At 44.5% G+C, this 23,718-nt stretch overlaps 1 protein-coding gene across 2 annotated transcripts in view; it reads left to right on the forward strand.

The window, feature by feature from the left end:
- Positions 1 to 23,718, forward strand: part of LOC144115921 (golgin subfamily A member 1-like) — a 143,573-nt gene that overhangs the window by 87,533 nt on the left and 32,322 nt on the right. Inside the window, exons 12-15 of one of the 2 annotated variants that reach the window (XM_077650550.1) lie at positions 1,774 to 1,926; positions 16,075 to 16,170; positions 22,957 to 23,046; positions 23,319 to 23,421. In XM_077650550.1, coding sequence (XP_077506676.1) covers positions 1,774 to 1,926; positions 16,075 to 16,170; positions 22,957 to 23,046; positions 23,319 to 23,421 — 442 coding nt within the window. The remainder of the gene's footprint in view (positions 1 to 1,773; positions 1,927 to 16,074; positions 16,171 to 22,956; positions 23,047 to 23,318; positions 23,422 to 23,718) is intronic. The other variant, XM_077650551.1, reaches the window with a different exon arrangement.

Here is a 23,718-nt window from a genome sequence, read left to right on the forward strand (position 1 = left end):
ACGGATGTATATTATATGGATCAGCGAGAGCATCGTATCTTAAATGACTGGATCCAGTGCATAATTTAGGTTTACGTCTTTTCATTGGTGCATACCGGACATCACCTATAAACAGCCTATATGTAGTAACTAATGAACCATCACTTACAGACAGAAGAACCATGCTTACCTGCTCGTACATTCTAAAAATCCATTCCCTACAAAAACATCTATGTTACCATATAGCTACGAAGTGCCCATCTCGAAAGCTTTTTAGCAACAAACCTCAAGCTACCAGGCCATTGCTCTTGCGATTTGAAGAGATGTGCCGGAATCTTGGCATCCTAAACACATTACCTGGTATTGTGCAAAGACGAGACGCACTACCTCCATGGCACAATTTCCCTGCAATCTGCGATTTTACTCTTACACACTTCCGGAAGAAAGAAACTCCACAACAACATATCATACAAGAATTTCTTGCACTGGAGGAAAAGTACGGTACTTTCAGAGCTTTTTATACAGATGGTTCAAAAACAGATGCCAACGTAGGAAGCGCAGTGGTACAAGGGGATTGCACTCAAATAGTAAAGCTTCCACAGTGTGCTTCCATTTTCACTGCCGAATGGTACGCGATTTCTGGAGCCATACAAAAAATAGTGAACGAGAACTTCCCAAACAGTATTATATACACAGACTCGCTAAGCATGCTTACAGCCCTTCACTCTAGAAATGCAGTCAGTCCTATACTTGATGTCATACACAACATAGTAATAGCCACAGCTAAAGGACAAAACGTAAAACTCTGCTGGGTATCAAGCCATACCGGAATTAAAGGCAACGAAAGAGCGGACTTCTGCGCTGCTCAAGCTTGTTATCAGCATGTAAAGAAAGTAAATATACCGTTCAAAGATTGCATTAACTTAATTCATCGTAAAATAAGACAGAAATGGCAGTCCGCGTGGTACAACGAAGTAAATAACAAATTACACAATGCAAAACCAGCTATGGGTGAATGTGTAGAGGACGAGGAGGCTGGCTTTGTTGAAAGAGCACGCAAAGGGCTTTGGTTTGAATTTTTCCCATCTCACAGGCACACATGGCCCTAATGTTTTGCAACTACTTGAGTAAAGGATGAGCCCTTTCTGGCTTTATGGTCTCTGCTAACATTGTCCCTAGCAGCCCATGATTTCAAGCAATGTTCATGTACACATGTGCGAGTCTAACACCTTAGTGCTGAGACATTTTCTCATGTGTACATATGTGCATGAGGACAGTGTCCTGTTGGGGACACTCCTCTTCTAGGCAGCATGAGGACAAAAACCTTGGCCTAGGTAATTATTCATTGTGAACAGCAGCCACACCTTTCGCAGTAATTATCAGTGCAAAGTCACAGACGTTTTCATTTGCTCTTGTTTTCTGTGTACGCTTGTGGGACAGACTGCTAACAAAAATGCTGCATGGCAATGAAACTGTATCAAACTGCTCAGTACATTCGTTAAATCTTTGCGTGTTCTGTAGTTTATTGTGCATAGGTTTCATTGTAGTGCTGGAGCTCAGAAAAGGTTCTTAAAGGGCAGTGGTAATTGAACAAAGCTGTTTGCATGCAAGTTTAATTTGTGCACTGGCCACTTCTGGTGGTCGGTGAAATCTGGGTGCCAGCTGATGGCACACTGATGTAAAAAGATTGGTAGCCTCGGAAGTGTAGAACAAACTTACTGCGGATGGGCCCATGGCAGAAGTCTGTCATGTTGCTGTCGGCACGTGTGCTTATTTTCTACCCTGTGTGTGCAGCGGCGCAGTCATGCCGAGGAGCTGGAGCGCCAGCGGTCCCTTCAGGATGCGCAGCTGGACGAGCTGCGGCTGCAAGCAGCTGACCTGCGTGCTCAGCTGAGCCAGGCCCAAAGGGAGCGGGACCGTGAGGCCAGCCGGGCACAGGCACGCATTGTGAGTGGCGGTGCTCCAAGGGCTCCTCATTTGGGGCCTCGGATTATGAGCACAGGCAGTGGCTGACTGGCAGTGCACTTTTGTCTGAGAATTTATCTGTAGCATGTTAGCAGAAGGCAGGAGGCCTGCCAGCTGACTTTGCACTGCAAGAAACTATTTCAAATACCTCAGTAAAACTTGTCAGGCTAAGTTGGTTCATTATTTTACACCAAGTAACTGCTGCATGAAAGGGACTGGGACAGTGAAGGAGCACTCGCAACACACACAGAAATGCTGAAGCATACCTTGGTTTCATTAGGTCTAGTGTCTGTCAGTAGTAGACTGCAACTCATTGCAGTTTAAAGTCAACAAATGAATGCATTGGAATTTGTCAGGTAACGGTTCATTTTTAAGAAAGTAACATATCTATGCTTCATTCTTGGTGCATGATTAGCAAAAACCTTCTTATCAGTGGTTGTTAGCTTGTGATTCTTGTGCAAAATTCTGCTTCTGAGCTAAGGCTGAGCACTCGTGGTGAGCTGGACACACAGCATCCATTCACGACTGTGAGTGTTTGTCCCCTTTGGTTGTTTGTGCAACATCCTCCGTGTCCACCACAATGTTACACTAGTGCAGCTTACCAGAAGTGTCACTGTGTGCCTTATTTTGAGCCTATTTCGACAAGGGTTGTCAAAGGGCTCAGAGACATTGAAAACTTAGCATGCCGCACGTGAGATGCTGTGCCAGTGCTCTTTCAATGTCTCTGTGTTGGCTTTCAAGGGAGAGAGCCATGGGCATCCTTTGCAATGTGTGCACCCAGGCGCATATCGTTAACATCGGCTCTCTCTGTTCTCCCTGGTGACAGGGTTTGCATAGTCTGTGAGCGGGCCAACATTTCGTGCGATTTGCCTCGTGTATCAGTAGGATAGAGTGATAGCAGGAACAGAGGGGGCCCCTTGTTGCATACACAAGCGTTTATAATTGTGTGCCTCTCTGCTTACCATGCTGCCACCTGCCCCAGAACACCCACTTTTGCTTCCACTTTCTCCACTAACCTGCTTGCCTTGAAATGGCTGCTTCAGAGCAGCAAAAGCATTGAGCTTTGCTCTTTACACTCTCAGTTTAGTTCAAAGCAGAAGAGTTTGACTGGAAGAAAATTTGATGGTGCTGCTAAGTTGGCTTTGAAACAGTGGTGGTATTTATTTATTTATTTGTTAATTTATTTATTTATTACATGCTGCAGGCCATGAACCCCAAGCAGGAGAGGGGTGCAAAGACAAACCATTGCAAAGTTAAACTGCAATTCAGAATGTCCCAAATATGTAGTCTCCCGGTGCAAGGAGTACTGGCACCACTTTTTGTTGAGTAAATGAGATGAGAAAGATAGCAAGTACTTTTCCTTCCCAGTGACACATGCTGTGCTGTTCTCCTATGCGGAGGAACTGTATGTCTCTCGCCATGCCTTTCTCCCAGGCCATGGTGAATTTTATTTGCCCTGGACAAAGCAGCCAAGCACTGTACCCAGAGGTGGCATTAGGCAAAAATCAAAGCAAAGCAACTCATCTGAGAGATTCTAGTGCACAAATGTGGGCAGCTTAGGCAAAAGAAGCATTTAGATCTGTTCCCATTACTGGTGCAACACTCCGTTAACCCTTTCAGGCCCATAAACACACTATCCGAGAAGCTGTAATTTCTTTGTGCAGTTATAGCTCTTAAAAGACATTTGACATAATATCCTGCACTGAAACACCAAAAATTTAAATCCTTAATTGCAAAAAGGCACCTTAATAAGGTGTTGTCGATGAAACTGTCATCACAGCAGAGATCATAAATACGGCGGGTTACAGGAAACATTAACTTCGGAGTGAAAAAATGTAACGCAGTTTCCTGTGATAGTAAAACATAAGCAAATGTCATATTTTTCGCAGTATGCAAGGGACCTTGAATGCCACCCGTGAAGTCTTCAAATGTATTCCCTTTTGATGAAGCGGTGAAAGGCCGTTTTTTATTTTAGGTGCTTTCCCAAACTACCGAGACATCCCCGCAGGGGGGCGTCTGCAGCTTGCAGGTGTTGGTGAGTGGCGACACCACGGGTTCCCGAGCATCCGCAGGGACATCCCCGCAGGGGGATGATGGTGAACAGTGCATCACCACGGACCCGAGCACCCGCGCCTAGCCATGCCTGGCATCGCCGTGTCCGGGGAAAGGGGGATCCTGGTGGTTGAGCCGATGCCGAGCGTTTGGACCTTTAAGGCCCCTCGGCGGAAGCAACACACCACTTTGGCCCCAGCTTCCTCTAGACGGCACCTCCGGCCTGACACAACCGGGGGAAATGGGCAGTCGCCTTTTCCTGTCCTCCCCTCCGTCTTTTACTTTCCTACCCCTTTCTCACAACTCTCCTGTCTCCTAGTCACTTCTTCGGTTTTCCTTTTTTCCTGGCGGCGAGTGCTAACCTTGTGTGGCCAACCACCCTCAGTTGCATCATATTTGGTTATATTTGAGGTGCACAGCTGGCGTGGGCAGGACTTGCTTGCAAGTTCCTGTCCTGTCCCCTAGTTGGACTCCGTGGTGGGTGGCTGGCACCATGACCGAATAGCTATTTTTTTTTATGGCTCCCCCCCTTTCAAAACCAGATCGCTCTCTCAAAAAAGGGTGGAACGAAGCAGCAGATTTTTTTTGCCAAAAAGAAACCGACATTCACCAAGTTTCACGTAATCCACATTCAAAGCGATGAAAAACAAGCAAGAATAATATCTCCTTTCCTTGTGTCTAAATGTTTAACCGATGCCTTCGGCCCTGGCTACAAGGTCTCAAAAATGGCCAGCGGCTACCTTCTCCTTGAACTGCGTGAGTGCATCCAGTGCTCGAAACTTTCGAACATTGCTTCTATAGGGGACATCCCGGTCTCCATAACAGCACATCGATCACTGAACACTGTCTGAGACGTAATATCAGGAACTGATTTTGTACTCATCACTGAAAAAGAAATGCTCGAAGGGCTCAGTGACCAAAACGTCATAGATGTGCACCGAATCAAGATCCGGAAGGACAGTAAGGAAATAGACACAAAGCACTTGATCCTTACTTTCGACACCAGCACGCTGCCCGACACAACCGACGTGGGATTTTTGAAAGTCAATGTAAGACCATATATACCCAACCCTCGCCGATGTTTCAGTTGTCAAAGGTTCGGCCATGGCTCATAGAGTTGCCGCGGTCGCAAACCTTGTGCAAAATGTGCCTCGAAGGATCACCATTCTGATGAATGTGACACAGCCCCACGCTGCGCAAGCTGTGAAGGGGACCATGCTTCATATCCCAGAGCGTGTCCGTCCTGGAAGAAAGAAAAAGAGATAATCACCATAAAGACGAAGGAAAACATTTTATTTAGCGAGAAGGTGTTTTGCGCTTACGAACACATTCTCTTTCACAGCAAAACAAAACTTCGCTGATGTGGTGCGCTGGGGCGTAGCACCACACAGCACTCTGGCACCTGCCGAGGCCGCTTTCACAGAGCCTATGGCAGGGCCATCCACGCCCCAGGCAGGGACAGCGAAGGCTGCCCTGCCATTGACAAAGCAGGGAGCGCCGGGCAATGGGTCGGCAACCCGTAGGACTTCCCCCCGTCGGGAGAGGCCTGAAACTAACCCAACCGTGGCTGTGCGGTCCTCCAGCACCTCTGGCGGGGTGATGGATGTAACCCCCAGTCTGCCCGCTTTGCAGTGGCGGAACAGCTCTCTTGAGCGAAAAAAAGACAGTCCCCTCATAACGGGCCGACCACATGAATAAATCCTCTTTCATTTCCTCTCAAAAGCATAAACATGGCTCTTTTAATTCAGTGGAATTGCAGAGGACTTATGCGGAATTACAGTGACATAACACATATTTTAGGGTCAATGCTACCCATAGTTTTATGTCTTCAGGAGACCAATCTTGGTCCACAACATGTGCATGTCCTGAAAAAATATAAAACTTTTAGACGCGATCGAGAACAGGCAAATCGACTCTCGGGAGGCGACGCGATTGTCGTTCAAAGCGGCGTCCCTGCTCAAGAAATTAAGCTCAAAACAAAACTTGAGGCGGTTGCAGTCAGCATCGTCAGCTACAAAACACTAACAATCTGTTCCATATATACATTCCTCCACATTTTACAATAACAATTCATGATTGACAAGAACTGATAGATGAACTTCCAGAGCCATATCTGGTAGTAGGGTATTTTAACGCTCACTCCCCTTTTTGAGGAAGCGAGCGCTGCGACCCTGGGGGCAAACAATCAAAGATTTTATTCTCACAAACAATATATGTCTTTTAAACATGGAAAAAGCAACATACTGCTCTCCAACCTCGGGAAATATGAGCTGTTTAGATTTGTGCTTTAGTTCACCATCTGTTTTTAACGATTTTAAATGGGATGTTATCGACAACCCATATGTCAGCGATCACCTTCCTGTGTTATTAGTTTGTCATCTGCACCAGAAATCATCCCAACTAAACCCCGACATTGGAAGCTGCATTTAGCAGACTGGGAACTTTTTAGAGCTCAAGCCAATTTAGAAGATAGCATCGATGAGATAAACGAAATGTTCACGAATTGTATAATTACTGCCGCACACTTAGCTATTCCTCAGTCTTCAGGAGTAGTCTGGCAGAAACACAAAGTATGGTGGACAAAAGAATGCAAGGAAGCAAAAAAACAACAAAATAGAGCTTGGGGTAAATTTCGCAGGTACCCAGCACAAGAAAACCTCATACATTTTAAAAAGGCAAGAGCCAGAGCTCGGTACGTCCTCCGCAGTGCTGAGAAAGCTTCTTGGCAGAGTTCTGTTTCAACTTTAAATAGTCAAATCACATAAAAAAAAAATGTGAGAGCAGGTTCGAAAATTAAACGGCACCTTCTCACCATTCACAGTTCCTCTTCTAACAACACCTGGCACAGAAACAAGCATAAGGGAACAGGCAGACATTTTGGGGGAACACTTCGCTGCCATCTCCAGTTCTTCTCACATGCGCAGTCATTTCTTAAACACAAAAAATATAGCTGAAAAACAAGAACTTCCAGTAAGTAGAGGGGGAAAGGAACAATACAACAATTTAATTACTCTCCAAGAAATAGAGTACTGCCTGCTGGAAAAAAAACTGCTCCAGGACCCGATCAGATACACTACAAAATGCTTGCCCATCTTTCTCAGCCTGCCATAGGGGCACTCTTGAATTTCTTTCACAAAATATTCATAGAAAATGCCTAAAGCGTGGAAAACAGCAGTGATAGTGCCTTTCCTGAAACATGGAAAACCACCAACTTTCCCTTTGTTCGTTTCAATGACGTATGGAAGAACGATACTGTTAAAAACAACGAACAAGGAACCACCAACTTTCCCTTTGTTCGTTTCAGTGACGTACGGAAGAATGATACTGTTAAAAACAACGAACAAGGAACCACCAACTTTCCCTTTGTTCGTTTCAATGACGTACGGAAGAACGATACTGTTAAAAACAACGAACAAGGAACCACCAACTTTCCCTTTGTTCGTTTCAATGACGTACGGAAGAACGATACTGTTAAAAACAACGAACAAGGATTTATTTGCCACTACACAAAGAGAAAAGAAACACTGGCCGAAGAGCGTCGAAACGGGAGCCTCGCTTCTCCGGGGTCGCTGAGTGTCTGGCTTTGCTGACCTTGGCAATGAGATCGTCCCCTCCGCGCAACCGACCCGCACACATCGACACCGCTCTCTCTCGGAGGAACTAATGGACGCTTCCCAACTGTTCTTGGTAGCGGCCGGGGCGTCCTTCCCTCAGACACAGTGGGCGGCTCACAATGTTGTGCCGTGAAGACATCTTGGGGGGGGCGTCACTGTCTCAGAATATTTAACACCCTTTTAGCTATAGGCCGATAGCCCTCACAAGCTGTCTCGCGAAATCTTTTGAAGGTGTCCGTAATATAAGATAGCATTTGTCCTTGAAGCCTGCAAACTTCTTGATGCCCATCAATGCGGTTATAAAAAGGGATGCTCAACGACAGACCATTTAGTTCGCCTCAAAAACATCAATAAGAGAAGCTTTTATACACAAACAACACTGTCTTGCCGTTTTCTTCGATATGGAGAAAGTGTATGATACAACCTGGAGATTTGGAATCCTCCGCGAGCTGGGCGACCTAGGTATCCTCAGTAAGATGCTAAATTGCCTCAATGACTTTGTTTCCGACCGCTCATTTCAAGTACGCCTGGGATCAACCCTGTCCAGGAGCTTCGTTGAAGAGAACGGGGTTCCCCAGGGGTGTATTTTAAGCACAACACTTTTTATTGTAAAGATGAATTCCAGAAGTAAAATAATCCCAAAGTCCATCCTGTATTCAGTGTACGTTGACGATCTTCAAATAGCCTGCACATCCTCAAACATTGCAACATGTGAGAGAGAAATACAGTTGACAGTGAATAAAGTAGTGACATGGGCAGATCAGAACGGTTTCCAGTTTTCCACAGAGAAAACGGTAGCCATCCTTTTCTCGCTGAAGCGCGGCATACAAGTCTACCCATACATACACCTGAACGGAACACAGATACCCATCAAAAATGAGCACAAATTTCTAGGGATAACTTTTGACAAAAAACTCACTTTCCTGCCTCATATAAACGCACTGAAAAAGAAAGTCTCCGGATCCCTAAACATACTCAGGGTAATGTCACGCAAGCGTTGGGGTGCTAACAGGACATGTCTTTTACAAATTTATCGCTCCGTGGTAGGCTCTACCTTAGACTACGGATGTATAGTTTACGGGTCAGCGAGACTTCTTGCCTGAAACGACTAGATTCAATACATAATTTAGGTTTGCGTCTTTCCTCTGGTGCTTACAGGATGTCGCCCATTAATAGTCTTTATGTAGAAATCAACGAACCATCACTTACAGATTGAAGAACCATGCTCACATGCTCATACATTTTAAAAAATCCGTTCACTGCCCTAACACCTATGCTACCCAGTAGTCACAAAGTGCCCATCTAGAACATTGTTTAACAATAAACCGCTCGCTATCAGGCCACTCCTCCTGCGTTTTGAAGAGATGTCCTAAAACCTCGGCGTGCTAGATACATTACCTGACATTGCTTGGAGACGAGATCCACTGCCTCCGTGGTACAATTTTCCTGCAATCTGTGATCTCACTCTTACTCAGTTCCATAAAAAACAAACTCCACAACAACATATACTACAAGAATTCCTTGCACTCGAAGAAAAATACAGTAGTTTTACGGAGTTTTATACAGATGGTTCAAAAACGGACGTTTACATAGGAAGCGCAGTGGTCGGGGGGAAGTCGGAGAAAACAGTACGACTTCCACAGTGCTCATCCATCTTCACTGCAGCTTGTTACGTAGTCTGTGCGGCCGTAGAAAAAATGGAAAATGAAAACCTCACCAACGGTATTAGTTACACAGATTCCCTCAGTATACTTACAGCTCTGAGCTCTAGAAATGCAGTCACTCCGATTCTTGGCGACATCATACATGAGATAGTAACAGCCACAGCTCGAGGACAAAACATAAAATTGTGCTGGGTTCCCAGTCATGTCGGAATAAGAGGCAATGAGAGGGCAGATTTCTGCGCTGCTAAAGCTCGTGGCAAGGAAATGAAAAAGTAAATATACGTTTTAAAGATTGCATAAACTTAGTACAGCGTAAATTAAGAGAAAAAATGGCAGTCGGCATGGCCACATGCACCTTACTTCGTGCTAACAAAACAAGACAAACCTGTTTGCGAATGCGGAGATGATCTTGCGGTTAATCACATTTCATTTTCATGTGTGCAACTGGAAACACTGAGAAGAAAGTATTTTACTCAATTTTATAATGAATGCATTCCTTTCCATCCAGCACTGCTCTTAGATGGTAATGCCAGTGTTAATATACCTTCAGTTTTTAGCTTTTTAAAAGAAGCAGGGGTACTTGAAAAACTGTAAATTTTGAACCACTGGTTCGCTTTATTACATGGTACACCTCAGCCACTTTCTCATTCCTGAGAAGAAGGCTGAGGCTTTTTATTTGATTGGTTGGGAACCTCAGGATCCTTGCCCAGCCAAGGATGGCCGCTGAGGCTACCTGACCTTCTCTGGGGCTTTTACCATTAGCTATTTCCAGATTTCTTCTTCCCTCTTTTTTACTAGGCAGTTCAATATTTTTAGGCCATCTAGAGCATCAACGATTTTTCATATTCCTAAACATTCAACAGAAAACCCCTTTTATACCTTGAGCTGGGCACATGATGGCCTTTGCTGCCTATGTGCCATAAAACCCAACACAACACTCAAAACTAGCGAGACAGATTTATTTCCTAAACGCTCAGAAACGAGTGGGCTTGGCCAGAACACATGTATTTTGCCTTAGGGTCCAAAATAGACCTTTTTATGCACCCACACGCTTGCGGTGGGCAGGGCGGGAAAGGGTTATGCAGTTTTCCTGTTTTTCATGACTGATGTGTAGAGTTCCACAACAAGAATTGTTTCTTTGGTGTGTAGCAGCTGATGTGGCAGCATAGGGAGAATATAAATGGGAACAAAAGACAAGCGCTACTCCTGTCCTCGCATTTTCTACACACTTCATTCAGACATTATGTCTGACCTACTGGCCCCTCAGTCAGTTAAGAATAAATGGGGCAACACAGCGCATGGTGCAGAAAAGCAGAGAGTTGTGCCGCTTGGTTCATGTTCACATGCAGCAAAACCGATGGAAGGGATGCAAACACAATGCACACCAGAGGACAATGCTAGACTTTCAGCTGACTCTGTTAGTGTTTCAGTGAAGGTTAGATACAAGCCCATCAGCGGTGATTCCACAGATGCACACACCCAACACAATTAAGCATGAAAAAGATCAAAGCAATGAAAGGCACCCACTTCATTGTGAGGCCACTAGCCATCTATGACCACTAAAAAAAAATTAATTTCTCTATCCGGAAGGCACACTGATACGTCACTTATGCAAGCATCCGATCTCTTGATAATATGGAGTGCCTCTAGAATTAGGCGCTGGCCCCTTTGCCTTCCCATGCCCAAGGATGACAGTGTTCTTAAAAAGTTTAGTGCACGTGCACTGCCAGCTGTGCCCCACCATTTGAAGGAAGAGATCTGTGTTACGCTCCCTGAGCTGGACATCAATACATCGGTCTGTTCGGTGCTCAAGAAGAAAAAGTATACTCAGGGAACGTATTAAGTGGATGTAAAACAGTCTCTCTAGGGTTCATTTTTACTGCTCATGATTTTGAACTTTTGAACAGAAAAATCGTAAGAGCTGGGAACATACTGATGAGGTTTTACTTATAGGGGGAAGAGGGCCTTAAGCAGATTTTTTTACAGTGAAACCTCGTTATAGCGAACAAGTAAAAAAACCGTAATATAGTTCGCTATAGCCGAAAATTCGTAATGCAAAATTTCGTCAGAAGCACGCGTGACAGCGGCGCAATTCATTCATTTAAGGGGCAGCAGTTCAGGCAATCCTTAATAGAGAAACGGAGAGACGTTTTCCCGGGTTTTTGACGGCGTTTCGAAGGTGCTCGCGGCTATTCCGAAGGTCGCAAAAAACTAAGCGCCAGTTAGGTTCGCTTCTTCGCACAGCACCGCAAGCGCAAGTCGAGCGCCGGCTACGGTGGCTTCCCCGCATCACAGCCGTGTCGAGTGGGAATCGGTACGTCAGAGCGAAAGCTATCGCTGTTTTCACCACCTGCGCTGCTGCTTCTAGGGCGCTGTCGACAGATGCCAGGGGTGTGAACGCGTATCGACTGCCGGACTGCAAGCCTACGCACCGCTGTTGGCGAGCGTGAGATAAACACCCTGGCGCGAACGCTTGCAGAGCTCGTGCAGAGCGGCAAAGCCCGCAGCCTGCCATCCGAACGGGCACAGTTTGGCGCTGGGGGGTTCGCTATATCCGTTTCATGGCCAACTGCATTCAATATATAAAGTAGAAATTGCATGCATGTCAAAAATACATTGATATAGCTAATAATTAGTAATATCCGTGTTCATTATATTGAGGTTTGATTATTAATGAAGTCATAATCATGAAAGCTTCAGGGAGCATTTTTGCTTGCTGACTCCAAATATGTCATATAATTTCATGTAAAAACTATTCCTGCACTTACATAATATGTTATGTACAGTTTTTGTCGTGAGCTTTTTAAGAAAATTTTTTGTGGGGAACTTGGTAAAATGCCTGCCGTTGGTTTTTCCAGATATCAAGGAATGCAGTGAGGGCAAAATTATTATCCTGTCTATAATAGAACTTGAGTTGTCAGATTTTGAAGTTGCCACTTCAGAAATGGGAAAGGGAGCTTTTTTTTCCCTGTTTCTAAAATGGCAGCTTCAAAACCCAATAACTTGAGTACTATGAAAAGCAGGATGACATTCCTTGATATTGCATCTTTGATATCAGAAAAAATCAATGGTAGGCATTTTAGCAAGTTCCCTGCTACAAAATTTCTTAAAAGCTCACGACAAAAACTTGTCGTGCACTTGTGTAACATGTGCATGAAATGTGTAACGTGCATTTTTGCATAAATAAAATGAACTTACTAGTTTCAGTCAGAATGCAAAAATATACTATGTTCTCTGAAAATTTCACGATTGTCACTTCATTAATAAATATTTTCAAAGTTTTCTAAGACCTTCTTCCCCCTTAACTCGTGGGGATCAAGCCCACAACCTCCACACAAGGCATGTGTTGCTCTACCAGTTGATGTGCACTGGCACTTGTCTTGCCTTCTACTTTTGAGGTTACTTATCCTGTTAATTCTACTGGCCAACCATGAGTGTGTTTATCACCTTCACACCGATTCATGGGAGCAGGCATGGTGGTGTGTCCTGGTTGACCTCAAGTGCCACAAAAAACGAAGCATATACAGTAAAGCCTTGTTAGCATTTGCTATTTTTTTTTTAATGTGGCACAGTATATTATACTTCAGTAGGTACTCTTTTTGGTTACTTATCTAGGAGGGTCTTCGTGACAAAATTCAGATATCTGAAAGTACCTCCTGTGAAAACTCGAAACAAAGGGCCATGAGCCAGTGGTTTATGTGGCACACTAGTTGTGCTGCAATCCAGCAAGTCTATGCTAGTGCATGACCGCCGGGCTCAAAAGATGGACTTGCAGGAAGGAACAGGTGGCTCTGCACCCCCACCACCCCAGCCCTATGTGCACTGGCATTGTCTAAGGTGCATTGTGCACTCTTTGTTGGGTGTGCTTATTGTGTTGCCATGCTAGCACACAGGATTGCTTTCGTTGGGACTGAGTGCTTACTTTGCATTGTTTGTGTAGTGCAGTTTGTGTTGCAATATAAAGTAGCAGGTAGCAGGCCTAAATTTTTACAATGCACGATACAGTGAAAATTTCGGTATCACATCACTTACTTCGAATTTTTTTTCTTCTTTACATGATCCATTTAACAGATTTACTGTGTATATACAGGCTGTTTCATTGAAGCCCACCAGTAAATTTTTCTGATAAATTAAAAACTAAGGGGCTTTTTTGGCATAGTAATACCAGTTGCGGTAGACATTGGAAAAACAATCAAAAATTTTATTAACTAGTATGCTGGCAAACTAAATTTTACTAAATTTTATTGTAGTCGGATACAACTCAAGTCTGCAGTGAAGCTCTGCCCGTTTTCAGGACCTTTGAACTGAATTCCTCCATGACAGAAAGTAGACCATTGTTAACGCTTTTCTTGTTACCTAAACAAGATGCTAATCACGAGACGAAATTATAAGCTCTAGAATTTCGATGCTTCTGGCTTGTTTGATACAGTCAAACATTAAAAAGCAGATTTATTTCACTGTTGTGACTGATTGGTCAGCGGAGTAATACAGGACTCTGTGGACCTGGCCCATTGTTACCAACTGCTGTTTTTGTTTTTTTTTAAGTTGTATTCTACTATAGCCAACACTTTTTAGCTATTACTGTTAGGTGGCAGGTTTTAATTGTTGGCTTGTAGCTACCAGTTCATCATAAGCCACACCAGTTTTTAGAATTTTGAAAACATGAACCTGCTCATCACTGCAGCAAAACAAATTCTGGCCAACCTGGCATGCCGAATTTAAACCACGCAAGTGTCACACCCATAAGCAAACACCATTCAGCGGTGCACACATCGCGCGCCCTCTTTGGCCCGTTTGCTTGCGGTTGCTTGCACTCAGCGGCTGCGCAAATTTCAGTTTGGTGTGTAGGGTGGGCCAGAATTCGTTTTGCTGCAGTGATGAGCAGAATCATGTTTTCAAAAATTTTTAAGCTGAAAATCATAACTGGCCAAACTTAACTTGTTCCTTAGCCCAGTTTGGCCAGTTAAGTTTTTCACCCGGGATGGCTATTACTAATTCTCAGCTGCAAGTCTCTAATTGCTAGCAGGGGCCTAACTGTAGTGGACTCCTGTTAATACGTGTTTGGTTAAGAAAATTCTCTGATAAGATGCAGCAATGCGAGACTATTTGGCTGGTTTCTCATAAGATTCTGTGTGAAGACGAACTGCTTCGCGTGTCCTTCTGTTGAGACAAACTTTTGCTGTGACCTTGAACTCCAGTCACCCCAAGGCTTACAGGGCTTCCTCGCGGCACTGTTGAGGAAAGAAAAAAAAAGAAAACACTTATACGCAAGAAAGCGCACCCCCCGAAAGATAGCTTCTGCGCACCATCACTCAAAACTGTGGAGAAGCTGTCTTGCGAGAACGTGCTTCCTGGGGGGTAGCTCTCTTGCCTGTGTGAAAGAAGGAGGGCACTTTCACACAGAAGTCTGGCGTTACAAGATCTTGGTGTTGCGAATGTGTCGCATGCCACAAGTTGCCTCTGGCAGACTAAAAGGTGCATAGGCACATAGTGCACTTGTGGTTGACTTAGGGCCTCAGCACTTGTGGGCCGAATTTTCATCTGATGCGGCGTCGCCACACGCATCATTGCCACACAGAGATAGTCGGATATTGATGCCGCGTGGTGTGCGCACTTCCTGCGGTCGACGGAAAGGCATGTGGTGCACCTGGTCGTGGAGTTGGTAGCAACTGCGCTCAGGAAGGAGTGAGATAAGAGAAAGAGGCTCATGGCTACCCAGCTGGCCACCTTTGAAGCGTTCGGCGCTGGAGGAAAGCAAAAATTGGAAAAAAGTGCACAAATAGCAATCACTACATGATGGAGAGAGAAAAATAGACAGTAAGTTGAAGAAAATTACACCAGTGCCATTTTCAGGTAGTACAACATGAGCTTGTTTCATGCCCTCGCTCTTCAGCCTCCTTCATGCATAGTGCAGTAAATGTTCTATAAGCAGTTATCCTCTCGCTACAAGGCCATTTTCTATAGCTTTTATGTAACATACATTTGGACACACCTGGCATGCTCACGTATATTTTTGGGGGGCAGTTAAGACAAACTTCTGATAAGACAAACACATTTTTGTGGTCCATTCAAGTTCGTCCTAAAGATAATCCACTGTATTTAAAAAATTAGCGATTAGAATTTACTTAACCATCTTTGCTAGTTAACGCGATTCGCCTGTTCTCTGATTTGCTATTGCTGCGCTGCAAAAGCCAACTTTATCCCTCAAGAAGCATTTTTCAGTATTACTGGCAGGCTTTGCTGAGGCATCCTGTATATAATATCTGCATATAGTACATGTATTCACATATGAAAATGATAAGGTGTGTTTTCCAATGGGTAATAACTGTGATCACTTTGGTCAATAGTTTGACTGACCGGTTAACCTCTTGCACATGGGTGCATATTTAGGGTGTCAGCTTTCTCGGGATGACTTGTTCCTTCTCACTGAATGCATTGTGTGGGCATTAAGACCTTGGATGGTGCTGGCACAGTTTGTGCAGTGACACTTGACCACCTGCTTTCTTGCCCAGTAGCTCCATGCGTTTTCTTGTGCACACTTGTTTTTGCTCCACATTCTCTAACTGCAGCTTTCCTGGTTTGCTCACAGATGCATTCTCCTGTGTGTGGTGGTGGGGAGCTTTACTGTCTTTCTCACCCAGCCGCTTTGGTCTGTGGTCACAAAGCTGAGGTGTTGTACCGCACTGCTTCTGCCAGCATGCATGCTCATGCAAGTTGTGCACTGTGCTTGCTTCTCCTCCTCCCCCGCCAACCTTGTGTGCCAATTCCGGGTGGTCTGTGTCCCGTCCACCAATTCGCAGAGCGCTCTAGAGACCTCTCAGACGGAATTTGTCGAGAGGGAAATTGAGGCCGAGAAGCAGGTGGCTGCTCTCGAAAACACAGCCAGGCGGCTCAAGGTGAGTGAGCGCGAGCGTCCCCTCTTTACCCACCCAACACTCGGGTCAGTGCACTGACAGGAAAAAGAAACGCAGGATTCAACCACACACTTAGCCCCTGAAGTGAGGGCCACCCTTGACTGAGGCAGGGAGGTGCTTTGATGTGTGGCTTTGTTCTGTAGCGCAGAGGTGCTTGCGTGTGCAGTCTGTCTTGGTTTTAGATGCATTTGTATCACCTTTAAGAGCCACTGCTTGCACATGTGTGGCCATGGAAATAGTGGGCAGCTGCCGTGCGCTGTATTCGGTGAACCCCTGGACCTGCATTCCAGCTTTGATCCCTCAGGGGGCCCGAAGGGGTCACTGATCAGCTATCTATTTTCATTGACACAGTGTATAGAAATTGCGGAAAAGGAACATAGGCCCTTATGGCTAGCATTTCTGGATGTTAGGGGAGCCTATGGCAACGTTAATCAGGAGCATTTGTGGGACATACTGGGCACATTGGATGTGCAAAATGGAGTAATTAATCTTTTAAAAGATATATATAGTGCTCATAAAATGGGAAAAAAATGTATCAGGGCCTGTAGAGATACAGCGGGGGCTTAGACAAGGATGTCCTCTGTCCCCTTTGTTGTTCATGTTGTACCTGCAAGGGTTGGAGACCAAGCTAGAGGGGAGCGCACTAGGCTTCAACCTATCTTTTTTCAAGCAAGGGGAATTGATTAAACAGACATTACCGGGACCAATATACGCGGACGATATAGTGATAATGGCTGACAACAAGGAAGACCCGCAGAAGTTGTTAGACATATGCAGTACAGAGGGAGATAGATTAGGCTTCAAGTATAGTAAGGAAAAATCTGCAGTCATGATATTTAATGAAGAGGGCGGCGAGCATAGGATACAGGAGTTCGTGCTAAAAGTAGTGAATGAGTACAAGTATCTTGGGGTCTGGATAAATAACAGTGTTGAGTATCTGACAGAGCATGAAAAATATGTAATGAATAAAGCTAGTAGGAATGCAGCTGTCATGAAAAATAGGGCACTGTGGAATTACAATAGGTATGAGGTGGTAAGAGGGATCTGGAAAGGGGTGATGGTCCCTAGCTTGACCTTCGGTAATGCGGTCCTGTGTATGAGGCCAGATGTTCAAGCAAGGCTGGAAATTAGGCAGCGGGGAGTAGGGAGGTTAGCTTTCGGAGCACATGGCAATACACCAAATCAGGGGGTACAGGGTGATATGGGATGGGCGTCTTTCGAGAGCAGAGAGGCTAGCAGTAAGATAGCATTTGAGGAACGATTGAGAAAGATGGAGGAAAAGCGGTGGGCTAGGAAAGTTTTCAGATACCTGTATATAAAAAATGTTGACACGAAATGGAGAAAGCGAACTAGAAAATTGACAAGCAAATATCTGGACAGCAGTAAGGGGGCAAATCAGCAATTATCGGTCAAGAAAAAGGTTAAAGAAACAGAGGGAGCTCTGTGGAAAACAGGGATGCTGACGAAATCGGCACTGGGAACATACCGGACCTTTAAACAGGAAATTGTCAAAGAAAATATCTATGATAATTGTAGGGGAAGCTCTTTGTTGTTTGAGGCCAGGACTGGAGTTTTGCGGACTAAGACGTATAGAGTCAGGTACCAGGAGATAGACACTTTGTGCATTGCGTGCGGAGAGGAGGAGGAAACGGCTGAACACTTGATACTTTTCTGTAAAGGGCTTCACCCTACAGTGGAAGGCAGCGGGGCTGACTTACCCAAGGCATTGGGGTTTAGGGATAGTGAAGGGAAAGTGGATTTTAAGAGGTTAGAAGTAACCAAGCGAAGGTTATCTGATTGGTGGCTAAAAGCAAGACAGGAGTAAAATTTCACAAGACATGGCTAGGTGGCTTGAGCCACCGCCCGATGTAAAGGGTTCAGCCGTATCCATCCATCCATCCATCCAGCAGAAGTGGTTGTGGCTCCCACTCGCAACGGAAACTGCAGTGGTGCAGCCGCACTGCCTGCGCTGCAAGTGTAGAACGCCTTGATCTCACAACAACACTCACGGCACTCCAAAGAAAAAATTACATATTCAAATAAAATTGCCATCATCTTGATCAGATGTCGCAAAATATATTTCGGCTCATTAGCAGAAAGAGCTAGTATTTCAGCCACCGCTTTTGAGCATGGCAGTTACATAACTGTGTCAACATCTAAGTTGCTTTGTCTCCACATGCAGTTTGTTCGACAACTGGCACACCTTGTAGACTGTCAGTTATGGTAACCCTGTCTGCAGTGTCAGAGCTGAGATGCAAAATTGAGTGCATTTAGGTTGCTATCACTATCTGAACATTTGGTTCATTGATGCTTAGCATCGCAATGGAGCGTCACAACCACTTCCTTGCTTCAATAATTCGGTGAGCACTTCCAGGGATGTTAGATAATAGGCCCTGCATGGCCTAGCTATTGTAATCTCTTTGGAGACAATAGGCATCAGGGCTAACCTTGTGATAGTGCTCATCAGTTTTTCTCGCTGGAAACTGCTGAAGAAGGCTTTTCGTCCACTATTAATTGCTATTGAGCATTGCTCATTTTAACTGTGGGAGTTAATGTAAACAAGCTCTTTTGCATAAAGCCGGTGCCTACTGACAGCCTCATTGCTCAATGAGCCCAACATGACATTCTGGCCTTGACCTTGCTAGTTTCTCATTTCCCTGTGAAGTACTTTTCAGGGAAGCTATATGAAGCACTGCTGCCAAGGCTTTTTCTTAATTCTTAGCTTTTTATCTTGTTGCCTGATGGCCAAGATAAGTGAGTCTACATAGAGTTTTGCTCATAAAAACTTCTTTCAGCGTGAAAATCACAGATGGAGAAATGGCAGACTGTTGCAATGCATTTCTGTTCCGGCCAGCTTTGCTTATGCATAGCTTCTAATGTAATTCTGTCATGAGCTTAGAAATTTTTTAGCTGTACTAAGGAAACATTACAGAAAGCAGAATTGATACTTTGCTATTTAAAAGCCGTTAGTACTTGTGCATAAAGAAACATCCAACTTTGCAGCAAAGTGTTGAACACTGCAGGCTTTTAAAAGCAACAATAATTTGGACTTGAATTATGAGTGTCCTTTGCTGTATTTCCTCAACACTGAATGGTAGCATGTGAACTTGTTGGAAATGTTGCACCACAAAAATTCACAGGAACCCCGAATTACTTCATGTGTTGGCAATGCAATAGGATCAGAAGTCTGGTGATGTCACTTCCAACCTTGCGACGTCGCTTCTCTCCAGCAACAAGCCAATGGGCAAATATTATGACGGACGACACGTTTTGGCCCCATGAGGCTTCTAATGCTGTCACATTAAAACTTCCCCTTGTTAACCACCTTTGTTATCTTTGAAATCTCCAATCTGGCTCATTACTGAACATGAATGTTCATCATCATCAAAAACAAAAAGGTGGTAATGGCATAGGAGATGTATTGCTTTTCAAAAGAGCCTTATGCCAGGATGTATACACCAAGACCTACTGAACTACAGACCTGCTCAGACAGTGGTGTGTGTGCGTGTGCGTGTGTGTGTGTGTGTGTGTGTGTGTGTGTGTGTGTGTGTGTGTGTGTGTGTGTGTGTGTGTGTGTGTGTGTGTGTGTGTGTGTGTGTGTGTGTGTGTGTCTACTCGAAGATAGTACAGAAACTCCCACCGATGACAAGAAAAATTGGGTGACGTCATCAAGCGGCCGTATGACATGCACAGCAAGCCGAGCGCTGCCACCTCAGACAGTCGTATACATGTCGTTCGTCTATATATACTTGCCACTGGCCGACCTCCATGTGGCGGCATTGTTCCCGACATTCGTACCAAAATTGTGATGCAACCGTTTTGGGTTTTGGGATCACACTGGGGTGTTTGAATTACCCGAGCGAGGTCATGTGGTTGTGACAACACAAACCAGTCGGTTTCAGCCAATGCAGGCACCGGTTTTTCTGAGACATGAGGCCTTTAACGCTTGCGCATTAAAATGTTTGGTTCTTTCTCAAATCACCATCCTAAATATGGCAGAGATGTGGCAGTCAACACTAGCTGCAGCTGTGATGTCTGTGACTGTTTCACTTGTAGAGAGGACTGCAGGAGACAAAGAGCTCCACTAAGTCATGCTTCAAGTGCCGTACAGTTATTCGTGGTTGCATTTCCTGTGACTGCTTAAGCTGGAGAGTACAAACAGCTGTACCTTGCATGTCCACTAGCATTCATAAATGTCCTTTTTCTCCTATTAGCTGTTGAGCCTGTAGAATGGAGTCATCCATTTTCTGGTGACTCTGTTTCCAAGTTTATTGCTGCTATCAACGGTAATGTATAATACCCAAGCCTGCTGTAATGCATTTGATCAGATAGCATTTTCAAAGCCAGTAACAAACTGCATAACAAGAAATACAAATCTTCATAGAAGATGAGTGGTGTCTTCATGAAACTTACAAACTGGTACAATAAATTGCCTTCTGTTAGTTAACTAGCCTCATTGTTTTGCAGAGAATTTTAATCTGGAGCTCTGCAGTACAACATACCTCTTACTTAACATTCTGATACAAGCAGAATGTACTTTGAGGCAGTCAGCAAAATTGATCTAGTACTCTATTAGCCTGCATAACCTATTGTAGGTTCGGGAAATGGCCTCGTATCTTAATTAAGCCTCTGCCTTAAAGAACAAAGTGACACATCGAAGCATCTAAGGTGTCTAATGTGGGTTTTTTTTTTAAAGGGCATCTTGGAAACCTTGCACGATTTGAGCATGTTTTGGCGCAATGGCATGCTGAATGATGCTTCACTAACAATGGGCATAGGACTATGATTGCCTGCTGTGATGTGGGTTAACAGTGCTTTCATTAATGTAAACAAATCTGCATAAAGCTTTGCAGACTACTCTTGAACACCGGTTTTCTCTGGGGAGTGGTGAGCTGTAACATCTCAAAGCATATGCGGGCTTATACGGGTCTTTCATCGAGGACTTGAGTTGTTAATTTCCAGATAAAAACACTACTGGGATATCAGCTCTATGTAGTGTCTAGTTTAGGGTGGTAACTTCTTGGTTTGTTCACAATAGATAATTTGGTGTGTCGCAAGCAGTGGCAGTGAGGTGGCGCTTACAGTGTGCATTTCTTCTAGCACAATTAAAGGGACACTGAGGTCATGCAATTATTGTTCTCAGTAAAAATTTATTCTCTGGCTCTTTCTAGGTATTTTGACATTGGATGATCAGAAAAAGACTAATTTATTGCCGAGAAAATTTGATTTGAAAATCATCCGAGCAGTCAATTCAAACTGATGATGTCCTTACCGAAAAGGACGGGGTGCCACTGTTTCGAAGTGAATGCTGGTGTAGCATATGCTCTGAGATCCGTGCCCAAAAAATGGTTGCGATGCACACGTTTTTCTTGCGAAATCGGCCAGTGGTGGTGACACCTTTTCTTTCTTGTCTTTTCAAGCTTATAACAGCTTCATTTTCGGTGAGAGTGGTCTCTTTGTGATTAAAAGGCTGTACCCTGTTGATGCAGGCCAACATCTGTTTCTCCTCAGTGTCCCTTTAAACCTTCATATGCTAAAGTGTGAGTGTTGTCACCAAGGGAAGGAATAAGTTATTTGGCACTAGGCTCCATGCGCAGTGCAATTGTAGTTTGCAGCCTGCAGAAATATATGAAATTAGGTTCCATAGCATGGTGCTTAGGCATTTTCTTGCACACATTGGAGAACTGTGCCATGCGCACATGTGTTGATGAACAGGGAATTGTTTAGTTGGTCTCCCTGGTGTGATCAAAGAAGAGAAAGCACTTCCTTGTTATCACAAGCAAGTCTCAGTACTAGCTACAGATAGTGCAGTCTGTAAAAAGCTTGGGCTGTAGTTGCTGCCCTCCTGCATTGTCCGATTTGCAAATGCAGGTGGCTGGGACGTCCTGAGTGTGGAAACACGCTGAGTGCTGTTCCTAAGGGGCCTCTTGTTGTGATCACTTAATTGTACATGGAGAGATAAGTGAACCAATTTATCTCTAGCAGCGTTGATGCCCTACAGGCACTGTTTGGTGCATGTTTTGAGGGAAGCAGCTCACTTGGAATGCCAGGTAGCAATGCGAGGAGTGAGACTGCCTGAGCCTTTGTAGTTTCCAGATCATGTTCAGGTCTGAGTGGTGGCATCATCCTTTTCCATCTTGTGCTAGCGCCTTTGTTGCCTCCTCACTGCTTCTGTGCACACGCATCGCATTGCTTCAGGGTACAGGGCGGGAGGAAGGCTGAGCAGGCCAAGTCAGCCACATCACGCGAGGAAGTGCAGTTGTTCAGCCCTGTTATGCATAAGTGGCGAGTTTTCTCAGTGAGTGCTGACCTATAGCCCTTATATACAGTTGCTTTTGTATTGTTTTGCAAGTGCCATTGCAACTTCGGTGTTTTTTTTTTGCATGTAATAATTGCTGGTAAGATGAAGGCACATGAGTGGCTATATTCTTGTGAAAATCGGCAACATACGGACTGTACACGTACTCATAAAAAATCGCATGCTTATTTTTTTCTTTCTTGCAAATTGTAAGAGCAGCAGTCACTGTTGCCTGAAGCAATGATCTGAGGAATGCTTAAGATGCAAAAATGAGTGCCCAGTGCACATGTGAACTTTGGCCGCAGAGCACATTTTGAAACTAAAGTTCTTTACATTTCAAGCCACTTCATAATAAGAGGTCAGACCCCTTCCCACTTGTATGGCTTCGCTGATTTTTGCCACAGATGAAGACCCGGAATCTACCAGTCGCAGTAATGACCTGGTGTGCTTATGTTCATCTCTTGCTGTAGGCGGAACTTCAGAAGAAGGAGGTTGAATGCAAGAAAAGCCAGGAATTGATCCAGGGTCTGGAGACCAGTCAGCAGATATCGTCAGAGAAGGTAGTACTGCACAATGACTTGAAACTGGAGCAGCCATGTGTAGTATTACATCATGTCTGACGATATTCCTGTGCATTCCAGAATATTTAGTGATGTGATCCAAGTTTGCATTGGTTGTACCGTTCAATTAAAAAAGAGAAAGAAGGCTTCCTCATGAATAGAAACATGTTCTAATTTTTTTTTTTTTTGTCCAAGTTGGTCTGAAATTTTTCAGTGATGTGTAACCACGTGTGTTCAATGTGTAACCTTCAAATTATGGCTCTCTTTTCTAGGTTGCCAAGCTGGAGAAACAGCTCAGTTTTGTGTCACACTCTGAGACCACCTTGAAGCACAGTGTCAGGAGGAGTGAAGCAGAGCTGAAGGCTATAAAAGAAGGTGAGCCTCGGCAATCAAATCAGCAGCAGCAAATGGTTTTTCTTTGAATCGGAGAACCGTGCCCAATTTCAATTTAAGGAAATGGTTTTAGAAGAACCACTGGCTCCTGAACAGCAGCTCCTCATTTTCATTGCCCTACTGTTATGCAGCATGCATTGTGAAAGGGCCTTTGAAAATTTTGGCTGAAAGCTGATTTACTACATGGCCATCAGTTAACACCATTTGTCCACAGAACAGTAGTACAATGTATTGATGGGCCATTATGAATCTAACCTAAACCCATGAGCGAATGTTCAG

This window comes from Amblyomma americanum, chromosome 1, assembly GCF_052857255.1.
Source record: "Amblyomma americanum isolate KBUSLIRL-KWMA chromosome 1, ASM5285725v1, whole genome shotgun sequence".
Classification (NCBI taxonomy): Eukaryota; Metazoa; Arthropoda; class Arachnida; order Ixodida; family Ixodidae; genus Amblyomma; species Amblyomma americanum.